At 38.8% G+C, this 18,027-nt stretch overlaps 1 protein-coding gene and 1 pseudogene across 8 annotated transcripts; one reads left to right on the top strand and one right to left on the bottom strand.

The window, feature by feature from the left end:
* The first annotated feature begins 1,341 nt into the window (after positions 1-1,341).
* LOC136515906 (uncharacterized) lies at positions 1,342-10,436 on the top strand (annotated as a pseudogene).
* On the bottom strand, positions 5,317-15,484 carry LOC136517718 (uncharacterized). 8 transcript variants are annotated; one of them, XR_010774329.1, is made up of 6 exons: positions 14,770-15,484; positions 14,239-14,343; positions 13,457-13,531; positions 5,977-6,250; positions 5,620-5,901; positions 5,318-5,518 (listed from the first exon to the last, which is right to left on the bottom strand). XR_010774329.1 is itself a non-coding variant. In XM_066511363.1 (4 exons), the coding sequence occupies exons 1-3, from the start codon at positions 15,052-15,054 to the stop codon at positions 13,481-13,483; spliced, it is 441 nt and encodes a 146-aa protein (XP_066367460.1). In that variant the 5' UTR covers positions 15,055-15,484; the 3' UTR covers positions 5,910-6,250; positions 13,457-13,480. The 8 variants fall into 8 exon arrangements, 6 of the variants coding, with proteins under 6 accessions (XP_066367460.1, XP_066367458.1, XP_066367459.1 ...); XR_010774328.1 differs by having other exon boundaries at positions 5,317-5,901; XM_066511363.1 differs by lacking the exons at positions 5,318-5,518; positions 5,620-5,901 and having other exon boundaries at positions 5,910-6,250.
* Positions 15,485-18,027: the final 2,543 nt, after the last annotated feature.

Consider the following 18,027-nt stretch of genomic DNA (forward strand, 5'->3'; position numbering starts at 1 on the left):
AATTAAAAACAAAAAAAGGCCATGTCAAACCAGAAAGCATATCACAGTGCTTTAGGTGACATAACAAACAACAACACAGGTACAAGCGCTTCCTGGGCTATGGCGGAGTTACTTTCATATTTTTATAACCTTCTCAGTTTTAGTTCAACCACTTGTGGATGAGGCTGAGCAGAAAAGGGAAGAGAGGAATAGAAAACAACGAGAATACCGAGCAAGGATAAAGGCTAACGAAACTGATGAGCAGAGAGAAGAGAGGAATAAAAGGCATCAGGAACAATGAGTATTGAAGAGGACAGAGTCATCCACGCATACTATAGGGCCTGATCATGGTATTGCTTACTTTTTTTAATAATGCTTCCTTTGTTTTTTTCAATGTTGATCTTACTCCTTGATTAATGATAGGTCAACAAGCACCATATGGAGTGTGTTCAGGTATTCTCCAAGCATCAGATGCTGAGGACAAGGAAAATGTGTGCTCGGAAAACAACATGGATTGGCTACATAAAAATTATAATTATGTCCGTACATGACAACCGACCTCTCATACTTCTTGTGTGCCCAACAGCCTGACAAGCCACAATCCGTTCAATGCAACGGCAACTCCAGGTGCCATCTTTGTATTTTTTCATTTTTGCAATCCATGTTGCAACTTCGACAATGACAATGTTTTCCACCCAATGGTGATCAGTTACCAGCTCAAATAGGCAAAGGGCCCTCGCAAAACCAGAGAGGTACAATAATATGAATGAACACAACAAGAAAAACATGTTGCAGAGAAATAGGGACTACAAGAAAAAGATGAGGACACAGTCAGCCAGTGACTTAGCAAAGGAAACATTGCATACAGTACAAAATGATATAGAATATGATGGTGCCTTGTTCGAGCCTATAAACAATAAATCTGATGAAGGTGTGTTCATTTTCTTTTTCCCAACAAAAAAGCATGTTTATTTTACTTTATTTTATTTTGATAACACACTCAGTCAATGTGTTCTATACGTAATTGTTGGACCAAACATCATGCAGAGGACCATCTGGAGGCACCTCATGCTTTGGATATTGATGATCTTCTTGATGACAAAGAGACCAAGTAGTACATTGGTGAAGGTAAATTTATTTTGTGTGGCGCCTTTGAGTAAATTAATTTTGGTGAAGATAAAATTTATTAATGTTGTGTAATGAAGGCCAGTGCTTGCTTTCATAGCAGATGGTGCCTTTGAGTCCTATCGTGTCTGTGTTGATCTAAATAACAATGAAGATCATTACGATTATGTCTACCAAAATTTGCCTCATAGGCACCATGTTCTGAGAAAGGTGCCTAACTGCTTGTACTATGGAGCAATGAGATTTCAATATGAATCACCTGGATTCTGTTGTAGAAAAGGAAAGATAAAAGTACATGTTCCACAAGTGCCTGATGAGTTAAAAAGGTTATTCACAAGTCAGGTAGATAATGATGCACAATATTTCAGGCAAAATATCTGGCACTTCAACTCTCATTTCTCTTTCACGAGCCTTGGAGTAACCTTGGATCGACGAGTTGCCACCGCGATAGGGACTGGTATATATACATTTCGTGTGCATGGGGCCTTGTACCATCGCCTAGACCATTTGGTCCCAGGTTCTAAAGGGGCTCGCCACTTGCAACTCTACTTTTATGATACGGAGGATGACAGTTTGGCGCACAGAAAGAAGAGATCACCTGACCTAGATATCAATCTTATCAGAATTGTGCAGCGAATAATGGAAGGCAACACATATGTACAGACCTTTAACAGAGTTGGAGTTATTCCGAATCTTGATGACTACGTAATTGAACTCAATACTAATGTCACACCAGACCAACGAAGGTACGCATGTTCAGGGATATGTTTATGTATTACAATAGATTATTATTCTACTACAAATAAATTTGATTTATTTGTACTACTAAATATATGTTCCTTTGCTAAAAACAAGGTACAATGCACCCACGGCGTCACAGGTCGCAGCTATCTGGTCAGATGGCAACGATCCCCAAAGATGTTTTGATAGGAGTGTGCTTGTGTATGCTAGAGGGGATCGCCCGCGCTATATCAAAGCATATCATGGATGTTATGATCCATTGGCATATCCGTTATTTAAACCTAAGGGGGAAACTGGCTAGAATAAATTTATGTTCTACAATGATACAGTGACTGATAAGGAAGGACACACCTCGGTTGATCCAACAGAAGCAGCAGATCCAACAGGTATCGAACATGGTTTAATTTCCAATGCCTTAATAAAACGCATGGATACATACTAATATATAATTTTTTGTTAGAGATAGAGCAAGGTGAGGATGACGCGGATGTACAACAAGGTGAAAACATGAGTACCATGGTGGAGGAACGACAATTTGGGAGATTTGTGATAGCAAGAGAGTACTATTGTTATTTGATGCAAGTTAGAGAGGGGCTTTTTAACATACTGCTATTTGGAGGACGACTTTTCCAACAATGGGTCGTTGACATGTATGTAAAGATCGAGTCTATGAGGCTTGATTGGTATTCTAACCCTGATAACCAGAAACTCATATGGGCGGAACTATATCAGGTGAGTTATGCAATGTTTTATTATTTGCAATATAATATGACACAACAATTCAAAACTAAAAAAACATACATGCTCTATATTTTTTATTTTTATATAGGGTTTGGTTGATGTAATTTCTGCTGGAGAGACAAGGGCTTCAGAGGTTGGCAAGAGAGTAGTGCTACCCCGCAGTTTCCCAGGTGGCGATCGTGACATGATGCAAAGATTTCTTAATGCAATGGCTATAGTTCAGCGTTTTGGAAAACCAGATTACTTCATCACCATGACTTGCAATCCATACTGGGAGGAGATTACTCAAAATCTTGAGCCTGGCCAACCACCACAAGATAGGCTAGAGCTAGTTTCAAGTTACGGTCCTTGATGGATTTATTGATCAAGAAAAAGTATTTTGGAGAGATGGCAGCATATGTCCATGTCACTAAATTCCAAAAGAGGGGGCTTCCACATGAACACATCCTACTGATTATGAAGAAAGGTAGTAACTTAACAACCCCAGATGCTTATGACAAAGTCATTTCTACAGAGCTACCAAACAAGGATAAATACCATGTGTTGCATAGCCTGGTCATCAAGCATATGTTGCATGGCCCATGTGGGGTCTTGAATAGAAAGTGTGCTTGTATGGTTAATGGAGAATGCCGCTTTCGCTATCCTAGACAGTTTTGTGTAGCAACGCAGCAAGACAAAGATTCATATCCTTTGTATAGGAGGAGGGATGATGGACGTCGTGTGAAAGTAAGAGGTGCCGAGTTGGACAATAGGTGGGTGGTTCCATACAATCCTGGGCTGCTTATGACATATAATTGCCACATAAATGTTGAAGCTTGCTCAAGCATCAAAGCTTGTAAGTACTTGTTTAAGTATGTACACAAAGGCCATGACCGTGCATCATACTCTATTGATCCTGCTGGAGTAATCAATGAGATCCATCAGTACAGGGATGCTAGATACATATCACCCCCGAAAGTTGTACATAGGATTTTCGGCTTCCACCTTTTTGGAGTTTGTCCATCTGTTTTGCAGCTCCAGTGTCATCTACCTAATATGCAGTCTGTTATTATTGAGGAGACAGTCAATCTCAAGGATGTTGTAAAAAACCATCTGCAACTATGACGACACTCACGGAATACTTCACGTTGAATCGTGATGATAGTTATGCAAGTAAATTCTTGTATAGAGAGATCCCAGAACACTACCGGTGGATTAGTGGTAAGAAGGCATGGCAAAGAAGAAAGCAGAGGGGACAGGTGGGGCGTATTGTGTATGCACACCCGGCTGAAGGAGAAAGATATTTCTTGAGAGTACTTCTAAATCATGTACGAGGTGCAACCTCATTTGAGAATTTACGGACAGTTGCTGGAATCATGTACCCTACTTTCAGAGAAACATGCGAAAAAGAGAGGACTCATAGAAAGGGATCAGACTATTGATGACTGCTTGAGTGAGGCAACAACTTTTCATATGCCAGCAGCTCTGCGATGGTTATTTGTGACTATTCTTGTGTTTTGTGAGGCCACCAACATCCGTGGATTGTGGGACGAGCACAAGGAATCTTTCTCCAAAGATTATAGTTGAAACAATCCGAACACAACAACAGTAGAACAAATGGTTCCCAGAGACATTCGGGATTTAATTCAGTCAATGGGAAAGGATATAAGGAATTATGATCTACCTGAGCTAAATGATATGGGTAATATTTTCAGCATTGATATTATTCTAAAAAAATATTTTATTATCTGGTAAAATACATAATTCTAATACTTTAATATCTAGATGTCAATACAGTAACTATTTCATATATTATTTACTTATTCCATATATTTATTTACTTATTCCATTATCATTTTCTTGTGTCAAGCAGATGAATTTAACAATGACATTATGAAAGAGGTTAGGGAGGAACTGGTTGTGCCCGTCGACCAAGAACATTTGGATATGTATGCTTCTCTTAACAAGGAACAATGAGAATGATTTGATGAAATATTAAATTGTGTACTGAATAAGAAGAGTCAAGTGTTTTTCGTGGATGGTCCAGGAGGAACAGGAAAGACATTCCTATATAAGGCACTTCTTGGTAGAGTGCGCTCAGAGGGATTAATTGTCATTGCAACTGCAACTTCAGGTATTGCGGCGTCCATATTGCCTGGCGGACGCACAGCACACTCAAGGTTCAAAATCCCAATTAAGCTTGCTAACAATAGCACATGCACCTTCACAAAGCAAAGTGGCACTGCAGAGTTACTGCATATGGCATCCTTGATTATCTAGGATGAAGTAGCGATGACAAAGCGGCTAGCAGTGGAGTGACTTGATAGGTCCCTCCAGGATGTTATGAATTCTTGTTTGCCATTTGGGGGAAAGGTTATGGTATTTGGTGGAGATTTTAGACAGGTGCTACATGTGGTACCACATGCGACAAGAGCATAGGTAATAGATGCTACATTGCAATGATCTTATTTGTGGGAAAGAATAAGGAAGATACGATTGTCACGAAACATGAGGGCTCAGTCTGACCCATGGTTTGTAGATTACCTCCTTAGAATTGGGAATGGACCTGAAGAGACAATTGGAGATGATTATGTCCATCTTCCATATGATATTTTGATTGAGTATACTAACAACGAAGAATCAGTAAACAAGCTCATTCAAGAAGTCTTCCCATCACTTGAGAAAATGCAAGATCATCAGCTTATATGAGCAAACGTGCCATCCTGTCTACCACAAATGAACATGTGGATCAGCTAAATACAAGTATGATTAACAAATTTCTAGGTGAGAAAAAGGTTTATCATAGCTTCGACTATGTTGATGATGACTCAAGGAATAACTATCCTATTGACTTCTTGAACTCCATCACTCCAAATGGTCTCCCCCTGCATGAGCTCAAAATAAAAACCAACTGCCATGTGATCCTTCTCCGCAATCTTGATCCTACCAATGGCTTGTGCAATGGAACACGACTAATGGTTAGAGCATTCCAAGACAATACAATTGATGCAGAAATAGTTGGTGGGCAACATGCAGGGAAAAGGGTGTTCATACCTAGAATCCCTATCTCCATCGGATGATATTTCACTTCCTTTCAAGTTCAAAAGGAAGCAATTCCCAATTCATTTGAGCTTTGCGATGACAATAAATAAGGCTCAGGGGCAAACCATCCCACATGTTGGGATCTATCTTCCAGAGCCAGTGTTCTCACATGGGCAGCTCTATGTTTCCTTGTCGAGGGGTGTGTCCAGGCAAACAACAAGAATATTGGTCAAACCAAACAAGGAATTAGATCCAACAGGGAAGTGCACCAAGAATATAGTGTATAAAGATGTCCTGCAATGGTGACAAGGTGGTAAGTAATGTCCTAAATGACTATATTTTTTTAATATTTTTTAATCTCTATAATACCTCTCCAGGGTCTCCATTGAAGGGATTGATATGGCACTGCGAGCAGTGTGTGGGAGACCAGAAAAGCTGAAGCTGTTGGGTGGGTTGAGGTCTGTGCTCTCCACCGAGCTGCTCCAGATGTTGTAGGCCTATGGCTGCCGTGGCTGCTGGGTCGACAAGCCGCTTGTCTACAAGGGATGAGCTTGAACCGACTTGGCAAATCAAGGAGACAACCATCCTTGTGATCAGAGGACGACGCTAGTTAGTAACAGCTGAGACTGATGGTGTCTGTAACCTGTCCTTCAATGGAGTGCAAACTTTTAGAGTTCTCAAAATATGATGATTGTCTAATTTTGGAACGCGTCTCTATAACTAGCATTTGAGGCCCAATCTTTGAAAGATCACCTGCATCTGAATTCAGAGTTTGTTTACCCACATTTTGGTCCATTTGTTGCTTGAATATTTGCAAACACTCCCCAAAGTTTTCTAATTAGTTCCCTAAACTGGATCGTATTTATTCTAACTGCATATAGCCACGTATTTTTCATCCAACTTCCTGGTTGGAATCACAACTAATAATCACAACCAGATAATTAAAATATTGCCCCTGCTTATTTACAAACATCAGGGACAACAAACATTTTCATAAAAGTATGGATTGCATACATAGAGCATTCTAGATATGGCTGGCTGATATCAGGGACAACACACACACTGTAGTTGCGATCTCGACAAATGTAGGTCTCGGCCCATATCAACTTGAGGTCGACTGTGAAATCTGCGAAAAGTAAAAATACTTATTTGTTTGATTGATAGATGATATCTTGATACAATGGCTGGGGGTTAATATTCATACCTTGGGCTAATGATGTACAAAACTTGCCCAAAAAAATAAATATCTAAACATAAGAAAATACTAAGATACATGGACTCTAGCTTTCCCTTCTGTCGAATCCTTGTTGTTGAAGCTTACAGTCACGTATACATATATATCTCTTTATTTCTCCCCTTGGCAAATATAAACTTTCATGCAAGATCGAATTGACAATCTTTTGGATCTACATGCCTTGCTTCCGCTCTAAATTATTATGCTCTTGGGCCAAGCCCAGCAGGGAGCATGAGCTTGGTGATCCAAGGATGGGCTAAGGCGCACCACGGACGATCGGCGCATCCTCTCTCTCATCACCCGCCCTAACCACGATGTCTCCCATCTCCGAGCTCGTGTCCTCGCACGATAGCACCCCCTAGTCATCGCAACCCGCGGCAGCGACGTTCGACACACGCTCCCCCCAGCGAGATCGCGCCCTAGCGTCGCAACATGGCCGCGCGCCTGGTTGCTGTGCAACCCTTCTTCGGCGACGAGGCGCCTGACGGAGTCGGAGCTACGGCGACGAGGCGCCTGACGGAGTCGGAGCTACGGCTCCGCGACGCCCCGTTCGGAAGCCTGTCCTAGTGACACCCGACGAGAGGGCCGCATCGACGCCCCATCGAGGCCGCGGCACCCCCGGGCGAGAAGCGACGCGACCGCTCCCGGCTACGGCGCAGAACAGATCACCGACCTCCTCAACCTCGCGTCCCTAGCCGCGACGTCCACCTTTTCGAACCCAGACACCTTGGCCCACGGCTCCATCTCGGCGAGAGGTACGCGTGCCGCTTCTTGCACCCAGCACGTTGCAGTTGACCTGCTTTGTCGTGGTGACGTGAGCAAGCTCTAGAGACGGTGTGGATCATCACGGTGGGCTGCTCCAGCGAGATCTCCACATCCACGTGCTATAGACTAATACTTTGCCTATTGTCATTCATGCTTCTCACTCAGCACTTAATTCTATTTGCTCTTTAATTACTAACTAGATTATTTTTAGGTCGCACTCCCACAGAGACAGCCCTGTTCTTTTTATTTTTTTGATGTACTATCATTACAAAGTAAATATACTTTGTGAATTGCGATGTTCTTGGTTGTGCTTTCGGGACAACCCGCCCTAAACCCTCGTAGAACGTCCGGGAGTGGAAGACATTGCCTCCAAGCGCAATAAAATGGATCGTGAATGTGCCTTAGTTGACCCACCTATGGAGGTGCAAGAGGAAGTTCTTACTGCAAAAATGGCAACACATGAGATAGTACCAGAAGAAAAAGGTAGCCTCCACTCAACTTAATTCATCTTAAATTTGGAATGCGTAGGCTCAATGCTATATTTAATAGTTTAAGTCAATTTAAGTTGTTTGATTACTGATTTTATTCAATTATAAGATATGTTTGATTATATATTAACCATCAACGAACATACATAAATTTGGTCTCCAAAATTATTTATTATTTATGCTTTGATCATCTAGATACAGAAGAGAAGAAAACGGATATAGAGATTGAAGCAATAATGGAACCTATCGGGGATGCATAGATAGTTGTCGAGGAGGAAATGCAATCAGCCTCTAACAAAAAAAATGGATACATGTGGTGAAGAAAAAATATCGAACATAGACGATGCCGAAATAATAGTTCAACTAGAACGAGACGAGGACAGAAAGCAGAAGCGTGCTCACGAGGATGTCGTGCGTAACAATCTCTCAATCAACTCACATATCCTCACACATAAATATCTATATAACAGGATCACTGATATTCTATCTATAGAGCACAATATTTTCCATTCCTGCAGTTTCTATCTTTAGTATTTCTTCATGCAATCATACTGTATTGTCCCATGTTACAAAGCCTGGTTATTTTGCAGTACATCTTGCACACATGTATATCATGTTTTTATGTAGTTATGGTTTATTGACAAAGAAAAAAGTGGCGTGGATGAACACCAATGATATTGTTAACTGAGCCAGTTTTTAGATGCAGCTTAATGGGGCTATAGAGCACAATATTTTTATTATATATGCAGATCAGTATTATGGATGAAGACAAAGTGCAGATCCAAGACAAGGTCCCAAAAAGATTTAATGTAGAAAAAGAAGACATTAAGCTTGTTGACGAGGAGGTTATGGCAATCCCTCAATATAATAAACCTAAGAAGACAAACAATGCAAATGTCCTGCCAGAAGGTGAGACGTCCTCAATTATTAGAGATTTCTTTATATTTGGGAATTAATTAAATATAATATGAATAAATATTTTCTCTGCAGATTATGAGTGTACACAAGAAGATGTTCAAGTAATTGAGTACATGAAATGGAAACATATGGATGATTTACTCGTCCAAATCGATGATGCTTGGGTAAATAGAGATGATATGAATTGCCTTTTCCATGATCATGAACACGTCAATGGTGTAAGCATGCTTAACACTGCTTTTAAATTAACTAGCTGATGTCCATGTGGAAAATATGGTAATTTTTTATTTGACAAATTAATAAATTGCAGGTCATAAGTGCGTATATCCATTTGATGCGGCATGAAGAACACCTACTTCATAGAGAAGGTGGAGATGTTTATATGGAGACTACATTTATTACTCAATTGCTCCGTCGCAACGGAAAGGCTGATGCAACGACATTGAGCTATAGTAGAGATGACATGATTCAAACATGGGTCCAAAATTATTTAGACGCTGATATTCTATTTTCTGTTGATTGAAACATATGGAAAAAAAATTAGAAAAATCTCTATTACTATAGGTGTTTCTTCCAATTAATATTGAGAAGTATCACTGGTACCTAGCGGTTGTCAATGCTTCGGAAGGACATATACATGTTTTGGATTCTTTCAAAGAAAATATGTTACAATGGCAAGATCTCAACTACACGGTATGACTTAATGATTGATTGTATACAAATACATAATATTTTTAAAAATTTGTTAATATCCTTTTCTAAAACTTGGTGTTCCGGTCATAGCAGTTAATAGGAATGGAAATATTAATAAAGCATGCAACAAAGCATAGTCAGCTGAACCAATACAAATGGGAAAAGGGTATCGGAGTGGCATCTTGACCAAAAATACATAAGATCATCGAAAAAATACAGATAGATGGGTAAAGGATCATCTAACTTGTTGTGTATATGACATTGTCGTACCAGCAACGGTATCTTTATCACTCATATTTAAATTTTTCAATATTGCATAGTGTAAGTTGTGGTTTATGGATGATTAATTTCATGAAGTATTGGACTCGAGCTTCTTTATCTGTATATGTGACCTAGGTAATTTCATAGGAATATTTCTAAAAATAGTCATTTTTTGGACTTGTTAATATATCAGGACTTACTCATATTTTCAGGATGAGATAAGTAACTTTGGGTTCAAGCTACCTGCGATCTTGTATAACTCTCCATTAAACATAGCGAGAGGGAAAAAGGATGATGTGCAAGATAGTGAGACTAGCCATAATCTAGATGATGTTGTCATAATGTTCGATGATATGGACGAGGTGTCATTTTTACTGTCGGGTACAATAACATGGACAAACAAGACAGACCTATTATCTGCAATTTGCGCAAACATCCATTTGATGGCCAATGGTGAACCTTTGGAGTAAGTCATTCTAAAGAAATTTGTTTTGTTCTAATTTGGATATTTCCATTGCCCGTGAAAGAATTGTTAAAATAAATAATTTGTTGCTTGTCCTTGTTTTTTAGCAAAGAATGGATCCGAAGCACACGACCATATCCAATTTCTTTAAGTGCGAGAAACATTAGAGATATTTTAGATGAGAACAAAGAGATGGATCATGATTGCTTCAATATAGCAATTCGGATGGCTGCGCAGAACAAATTCTTGTTGATGAAGAAACAAAAACAAAAATACCACTTTATGGATCTCTAGTTTGCTATAAGTTCATCTAATTCTTAATTCTATAATTAATCATATACTTATAAATTTTGCAAAATCAACAGTCCATAACCCAATTTGGACGAGATCCACGATGTTGTGGCAAACTAGACCATAGGAAACTGACAAAAGTGCTCGAGTGCTGGCTGACATGGAATACAAAATTAAAGATTACAGCAATGTAAGATATGTTCAGTGTACTTATTTATATTTTATTTATATATATTACACTTTTTTTAAACACTTATATTCTATGTCTATGTTTTTACATTCTACTGCCATATTATCGAGATGGACTATATACTATATTCATAATGGACATGCAAAAGAAAACTGTGCACATTATGGATCCACTCCCAGATGATGTATGTTACAAGAGTTATGCTCAAATCATACCATATATAGCTACATTTCACACTATTGCTAAAAGGTTCAGTCTCGTTATGAAACTGATAAATTCTAAGTGGGACGATAATATTTATTACTGGAAACGAATATTCACTGCATGTGTTACAAAAGTTCCAAAACATAAAGACGGGTAATCACCTATAATATGTTTCATCTTTCTTATTATCACAAAATAGTTATTTGATTTATGTACAATAAATGAAACAAATGCTCATCTCCAGAAAATTAGGAGGCTTCCTTGTATACAATTTCATGAAATCATGGGATGATATAAGATTGCCACCGATCAATACTGTAAGCATATATTCTCTATCTATATTCCGTACACTACATACAAAATTAATAACTTAACTTATTATATCTACCATGCACAGCTATCAAATTCACTGACGATGAAATTTTTTGGGGACATTCTTAAGTGCCATGCAAATGAATGTTTTGATAACTTTTCTGAAGATCTCCAAGTCATGATTAAGGACTTAGATAGAATGTAACTTAAATAATTATATGAGAAAAAACTTTACTATGACTTCTTAGTTTTTCGGATTGTATACATACTCAAAGATATTGTGTAAAAGTTGAACTATGAAAAAAAACATTGGTTGTTTTCATGTGCATCTCCAAGATAAATTCATTGCATTAGCACGGGCATTATACTATATGAGAAAAAACTATACTATGACTTTTTAGTTTCCCGGATTGTATACATGCTCAAAGATATTGTGTAAAAGTTGAACTATGAAAAAAAAACATTGATTGTTTTCATGTGTGTCTTCAAGATAAATCCGCTAGTATTCTCTAACACAGTAACACCTCAAGTACAAAACCCCACATGAGCATAAGACGTGTTGATGTTTTATGATGTGTACCCCACCAGGCCTAACAAGATTAGTTTCTTGGTTTTTGCCTCTCCTAGGAAACATGCACGTGCTTTCAGAACGAGCTTTGGTCCCAGCTGTTTTCGAGTGCTAGCTCTGACAGGAACACGCATGTCTTTTATTTGCTTCATTTTTATTTTTTCATGCGTTTTTATGCAGCTTCAACAACCGGATTGCTGAGCTTCAAAACACTTGTAAGCTGACACTACTATAGAATTTAACTATAGGGGCGGCTCTAGAGCCTCTGTAGGAGCGGCTGCGCCAGCCGCCCTTCCCAGGGTGTTCCTACAGAAGGTGCCTCTGTAGGGGCGGTTTCCTGACCGCCCCTGCAGTGCCCTCTGTAGGGGCGGCTGATGTTTTCAGCCGCCCTTACAGTGCCCTCTGTAGGGGTGGCTGGTAATATCAGCCGCCCCTGTAGTGGACTGTGTGTATTTGTAAGGGCGGTTCAATCAAGAACCGCCCCTACAGTGGATTTTTCAGCAAAAAAAATAAATAATTAAAATTCAAATCTGACCACATATATATATATATATATATATATATATATATATATATATATATATATATATATATATATAATTCAAATCAAGTAACAACAATCTTTTCTCAACTCTGACATATATTTAAGTATTTCCAGGAAGTACACCAATTCACACTAAACATTTTGACACTGGTTTCACAAAATCACAGCAAGTAAATACAACTAGAATAATAAAGTTTAAACATTTGCTCTAGCCAATACTGAAAATTCAGTACATTTGATGCAGTCACAACTACACATGCAGATATTGCTACTGCTAAGAAATCTCCACGGAGACAAATAATTGTTAAGAACAATCATGCAAGGACAGCTACAGGGAAAACCAATTTCAACAGAGATAGATTCATTGCATATGAAAGCCCTCACCTTGAGGATTTGTACTTAACATTGTCAAATATTTTGGATACAAACTTTTCTACAAATCAACATGTCTGATGTCTGCTGTTGGGCCATGGAATAGTGAGACATGAGAATTACGTATAGTATTTAATTATTGGATAATAAAGAACAATAATTAGCAAACATAGAAGTTCCTAGTAGTGAAAACATATATACACCTGTAGCTATAAATTAAAATATGCTGACAAATGAAAAGATATAGATTGTTTGCCCCCTGAAAATGATTCATGTTCAGAATAGATAATAAGAGTTTGAAATCCAAAGTTTTGTGGCATTCTGTAATAGAAGGAATCGCTAGGAATCACTTTTGTTTACACTAGTGCATGTCCGGTCAAAATATCTATACTTGGGCTATTGAGATCTGAACCAAAGCATACAGTACTACTACACATGCTTTCAGAAAAGTATACTACGCCGGATTTCAGTTTTCAGCGATGGAATGTACTTCTTGTAATGACAGATAATAATCAGCACCCAAAGCAAATAGCTGCTGGTCCTTACCTTGCCATATGGCGAGACTAGCTACTAAAGTGTCGCGATCTTGTCCCCCAGCTTATGGCTCCTCATACATGGTGCCTAACATAAAGTAAAACCAGAAAAAAAAATCAGAATCAGAAAAGGAAAACAAAAAGACAAGCCTCCTGAAATGTTTAGCAGTATTGACTAATAATTGTCTAGTATGATTAGATACATCTTCATTCAGTAGCTATGCATATGAATTTAGTAGCTATGCATATAACTTCATTGAGCTGCTACTGAACTAAATCAAGCCAACACCATGAAACCAAACACAACAAGATGATATGCTGCTACTTCCCAAGCCATGTGCAACAAAGAAAATAGAACAGAGCGAGACGAGCTGCTGCTAAACCTGAACTGAAGATAGATTCAGTTAATTAAACCTGAACTGAAAGTACATTCAGTTAACTGGACACTCATACACTGTCCTGCTGCTAGTTAGACATTTCATGTTGATACACTAGCACACATGCTGCTACTAATAAACAAGTGCTACTGCTAGTTAGACATTTCAACTCTGCAGCATAAAAAGAGAGGACAAGAATGAAGACGACGCTGAAATGTTGTAAAAAAAACAGTAGCTAATCATTCCCTCAACACTATGATTTATACCCTATTGAATATTGGGTACAAATATGTTGCTGTTTCAGCCTTACTATATTTAATATCTATCGAGAGAGACATAAGCAAGACCCTGTACTCTGGTACATGCAAAACATGAACTGAAAACACCACTAGGAGAATGATTATTGATGAATGGGTACCTTGGTGATTGCTGTAGGTTGTCGAGCACCCTGAGTGTCCTGCTTATTTGCAAGCACCAACACTGAAGCTTCGACTAATGACTTAGCATTTTGTCTTTCAAAACCCTGTGTAAAATACAACATACTTGTAGTGTTCAGCGTACAGTAACCATTTGACTATTAAATATGATATTGCTAACAAGTTTGTGGCACAAAAACAAATTAGTAATTGCAGTGTACTGTATCTCTGTATTTAGTGCTGGTGGTAAAGTTCAAAGCAAATCAAAACTTTATAGCCTCGGTGTAAAAAGAAAGGAAAAAACTTCCTACAGCACATAACGCACTTAGTTCCAGCTAGTTTACGCAGTAACCATGAACATATGTTGATTGGAAATAATTTAATATTCAGATTTGAAAGCCACACATCACAGGTACATGTAAATCTATCAGTGAATCAAAGAAAAAGGTACAACAATGAATTCTGCATATTTTTAAATGCATTGAGTAGTGAACTTTTCACAGGCTTATGGGATGGGTAGGGGATAAACTTACACAGTGTAGATCACGGTAGAACTGGGAGACGAGCTCACGGTAGACGGCGAACCATCGGCCGCAGACGGCGCACTTGGAGACGAGCTCGCGGTGGATGGCAACGCTGTCGGGGCTCAAGCCGTGCATGACGGCGTCGGTCATGTTGCCGCCGCCGATGGACCGCGCCTGCTGGCTGCTGCACAAAGCCGTCCATCTGGGGCGGGCCGGACGCGTTGTTGGAGTCGAAGATCTGCTGCCGTATCTCCTGATCCTGGAACGAGTGGCCCGGCAGGTCCAGATCCACATACGTCGCGCCGTCGCCGTCGCCGAAGTAGACGCGCCCCACGGACGGGTCCGACGTGTTGACCGGAACCCGCGCCCTCCTCGACAAAGCTGGCCGAGGCCGCTAGATCCCGCGGCGTCCTCCACAGAACTGGCCACTGCCACCGGATCTCGCGCCCTCGCTGCTCTATGAGGTCGAGCGGTAGGGCGCCGCTGCTCCCGCGGCCGTACAGGACGGCGGCTGGGATCTTTGCCTCTCGGGGTGAGATGGGTGCGGACAGGCCACGCACGCCTCCCTGAGGAGGGGCCGGAGCTGCTCTGCGCCGGGCTGAAGGTGGCGGGTCCGCGTGCGCCTGCCGAAAGGGAGGCAGGGCCGCGCTCGGCTGCTACAAGAGTGAGGGGGGAGAAGATGCCATGGGAGGGCGGCGGCTGCAGGCGAGAGAGAGGAGAGACGGGAGAAATGAGATGCAAGAGTTAGGCTTCCTCGATTTTTATTTTGAGCCTAGTGCATCTCGACCATCCGTTTTGATCTAACAGCGAAGAGCCACGTGGAGCCTGTTTTGCTGGGACGAAAAGACCAATTTTCATATTCTTTTGGCCATTACTATATAACGTTTTTATTTTTATTTCCCAGCGAGACCCAAATTTATTTCAACATAAAAATTGATAAATACCAAAGTTGTTCAACTCATAAATATCTACAATTTTTATTTTGATCATTTCTTCATTTGACAAATTCTTAGCATACATTGTTCACTAATCTTACACATGTCTCATATAGTTTATAAACCCTTACGAGAGATATGTCACATTTGTGAACAATGCCATACCACTTTGTCATATGAAGAAATGACCAATACAAAACTTGTAGATCTTGATGAGTTATTCAACTTTGGTATTTATCACTTTTTCAGCTGAAATCATTTGGGGTACCAAAATCTTGTCTGAAGTTGTATTTTTTTAAATTCAAAATTTAAATTGCTCAAACTTTTTATATGTATATATTGACAAAACCAACAAAATAAATTGATAGAGAATGATTTTAGAAAATTTTAGAAAAAAAATCATCAGATTTGGAGTTAGTACGAGGAAGAAAAACTAGTTACAAAGTTGACACACAGATTAAAAAAATAAATCACGCTGTTCACTATGATCATGTAAGGATCATCTAGAACAGTGTGATTTCTCTTTTTAATCTATGGGTAAACTTTGTAACTAGTTGTTCTCCCTCATACTAACTCCAAATGTGATGGTTTTTTCTTAAAAATTTCTAAAATCATGCTTCAGCATTTAAGTTTGATCAAACTTGGATGTGACAATGTTTTACATATTTTAAAATTTGAAATTTAAAATTTGACAAGTTCAAACAAAATTTTTAAACCCTAAATGATTTCAGATGTAAAAGTGATGAATACAAAAGTTGTTGAACTCATGAAGATCTACAACTTTTATTTTGGTCATCTTGTCATTTGACAAAATTTGAACCATTCAAATTTAAAATTTTAAAAAATGACAAGTTTGAACCAAAATTTGAGACCCAAAATGATTTCAACATAAAAAGTGATGAATACCAAAGTTGTTCAACTCATTAATATCTACAACTTTTATTTTAGTCATCTTGTCATTTGACAAAATTTGAACCTTTCAAATTTGAAATTTTGAAAAACGACAAGTTCGAACCAAAATTTGAGACCCAAATTGATTTCAACATAAAAAGTGATGAATACCAAAGTTGTTCAACTCATAAATATCTACAATTTTTATTTTGGTCATTTCTTCATTTGACAAATTATTAGCACACATTGTTCACTAATCTTACACATGTGTCATATAGTTTATAAAATCTTACGAGAAATGTGTCACATTTGTGAACAATGTCATTACCACTTTGTCATATGAAGAAATGACCAATACAAAAGTTGTAGATCTTGATGAGTTATTCAACTTTGGTATTTATTACTTTTTCAGCTGAAATCATTTTGGGTACCAAAATCTTGTCTGAAGTTGTATTTTTTTTAAATTCAAAATTTAAATTACTCAAACTTTTCATATGTATATACTGACAAAACCAACAAAATAAATTGATAGAGAATGATTTTATCAAATTTTAGGAAAAAAATCATTAGATTTGGAGTTAGTATGAGGAAGAAAAACTAGTTACAAAGTTGACCCACAGATTAAAAAATCACACTGTTCACTATGATCATGTAAGTATCATCTAGAATAGTATGATTTCTCTTTTTTATCATAGTGAACAGTGTGATTTCTTTTTTTAATCTGTGGGTAAACTTTGTAACTAGTTGTTCTTCCTCATACTAATTCCAAATGTGATGATTTTTTTTCCTAAAAATTTCTAAAATCATGCTTCAGCATTTAAGTTTGATCAAACTTGGATGTGACAATGTTTTACACATTCTAAAATTTGAAATTTGACAAGTTCAAACCAAATTTTAAAACCTTAAATGATTTCAGATGTAAAAGTGATGAATACAAAATTTGTTCAACTCATCAATATCTACAACTTTTATTTTTTTTTTTATCTTATCATTTGACTAAATTTGAACCTTTTAAATTTTAAAATTTGAAAAAAGACAAATGGATACTGTAGGGGCGGCTGGTGATTGAGCCGCCCCTACAGATCAACCCCAACTGTAGGGGCGGCTCAGGTTATCAGCCGCCCCTACATAGCCATCTGTAGGAGCTGCTGGGGCCCGAGGACGCCCACTGTAAGGGCGCCCCTAACCCCAGCCGCCCTTACAGTAAAAATGCTTATGTTCCTAGTATAAGAATCTGGCTTAGTGTGAGCAAATAGCCCCGGTGGTTATAGCTGGTTATAGCTGGACTTGGCCGTGTCATTTGAGGGTGGGCTAAGACACAATCTTTTAGCATGACCCAAAATACGGCACGGCACGATCCGAACACGAGGGTCGTGCCGTATCTAGAATTTTGGCACGATGGACAAACCTAGGCTATATGTGGGGCCTAAGTCGGCACGAT

Source organism: Miscanthus floridulus, chromosome 17 (assembly GCF_019320115.1).
Source record: "Miscanthus floridulus cultivar M001 chromosome 17, ASM1932011v1, whole genome shotgun sequence".
In the NCBI taxonomy this organism is placed as follows: Eukaryota; Viridiplantae; Streptophyta; class Magnoliopsida; order Poales; family Poaceae; genus Miscanthus; species Miscanthus floridulus.

Coding starts and splice junctions, on each gene's coding strand:
- LOC136517718 (XM_066511363.1), bottom strand. CDS start 15,054: ATGTGGATCTGGACCTGCCGGGCCACTCGTTCCAGGATCAGGAGATAC. Junction 14,344..14,769: donor TCTACCGTGATCTACACTGT/GTAAGTTTATCC, acceptor TATTTTACACAG/GGTTTTGAAAGACAAAATGC. Junction 13,532..14,238: donor AACCTACAGCAATCACCAAG/GTACCCATTCAT, acceptor ACTTTATGTTAG/GCACCATGTATGAGGAGCCA.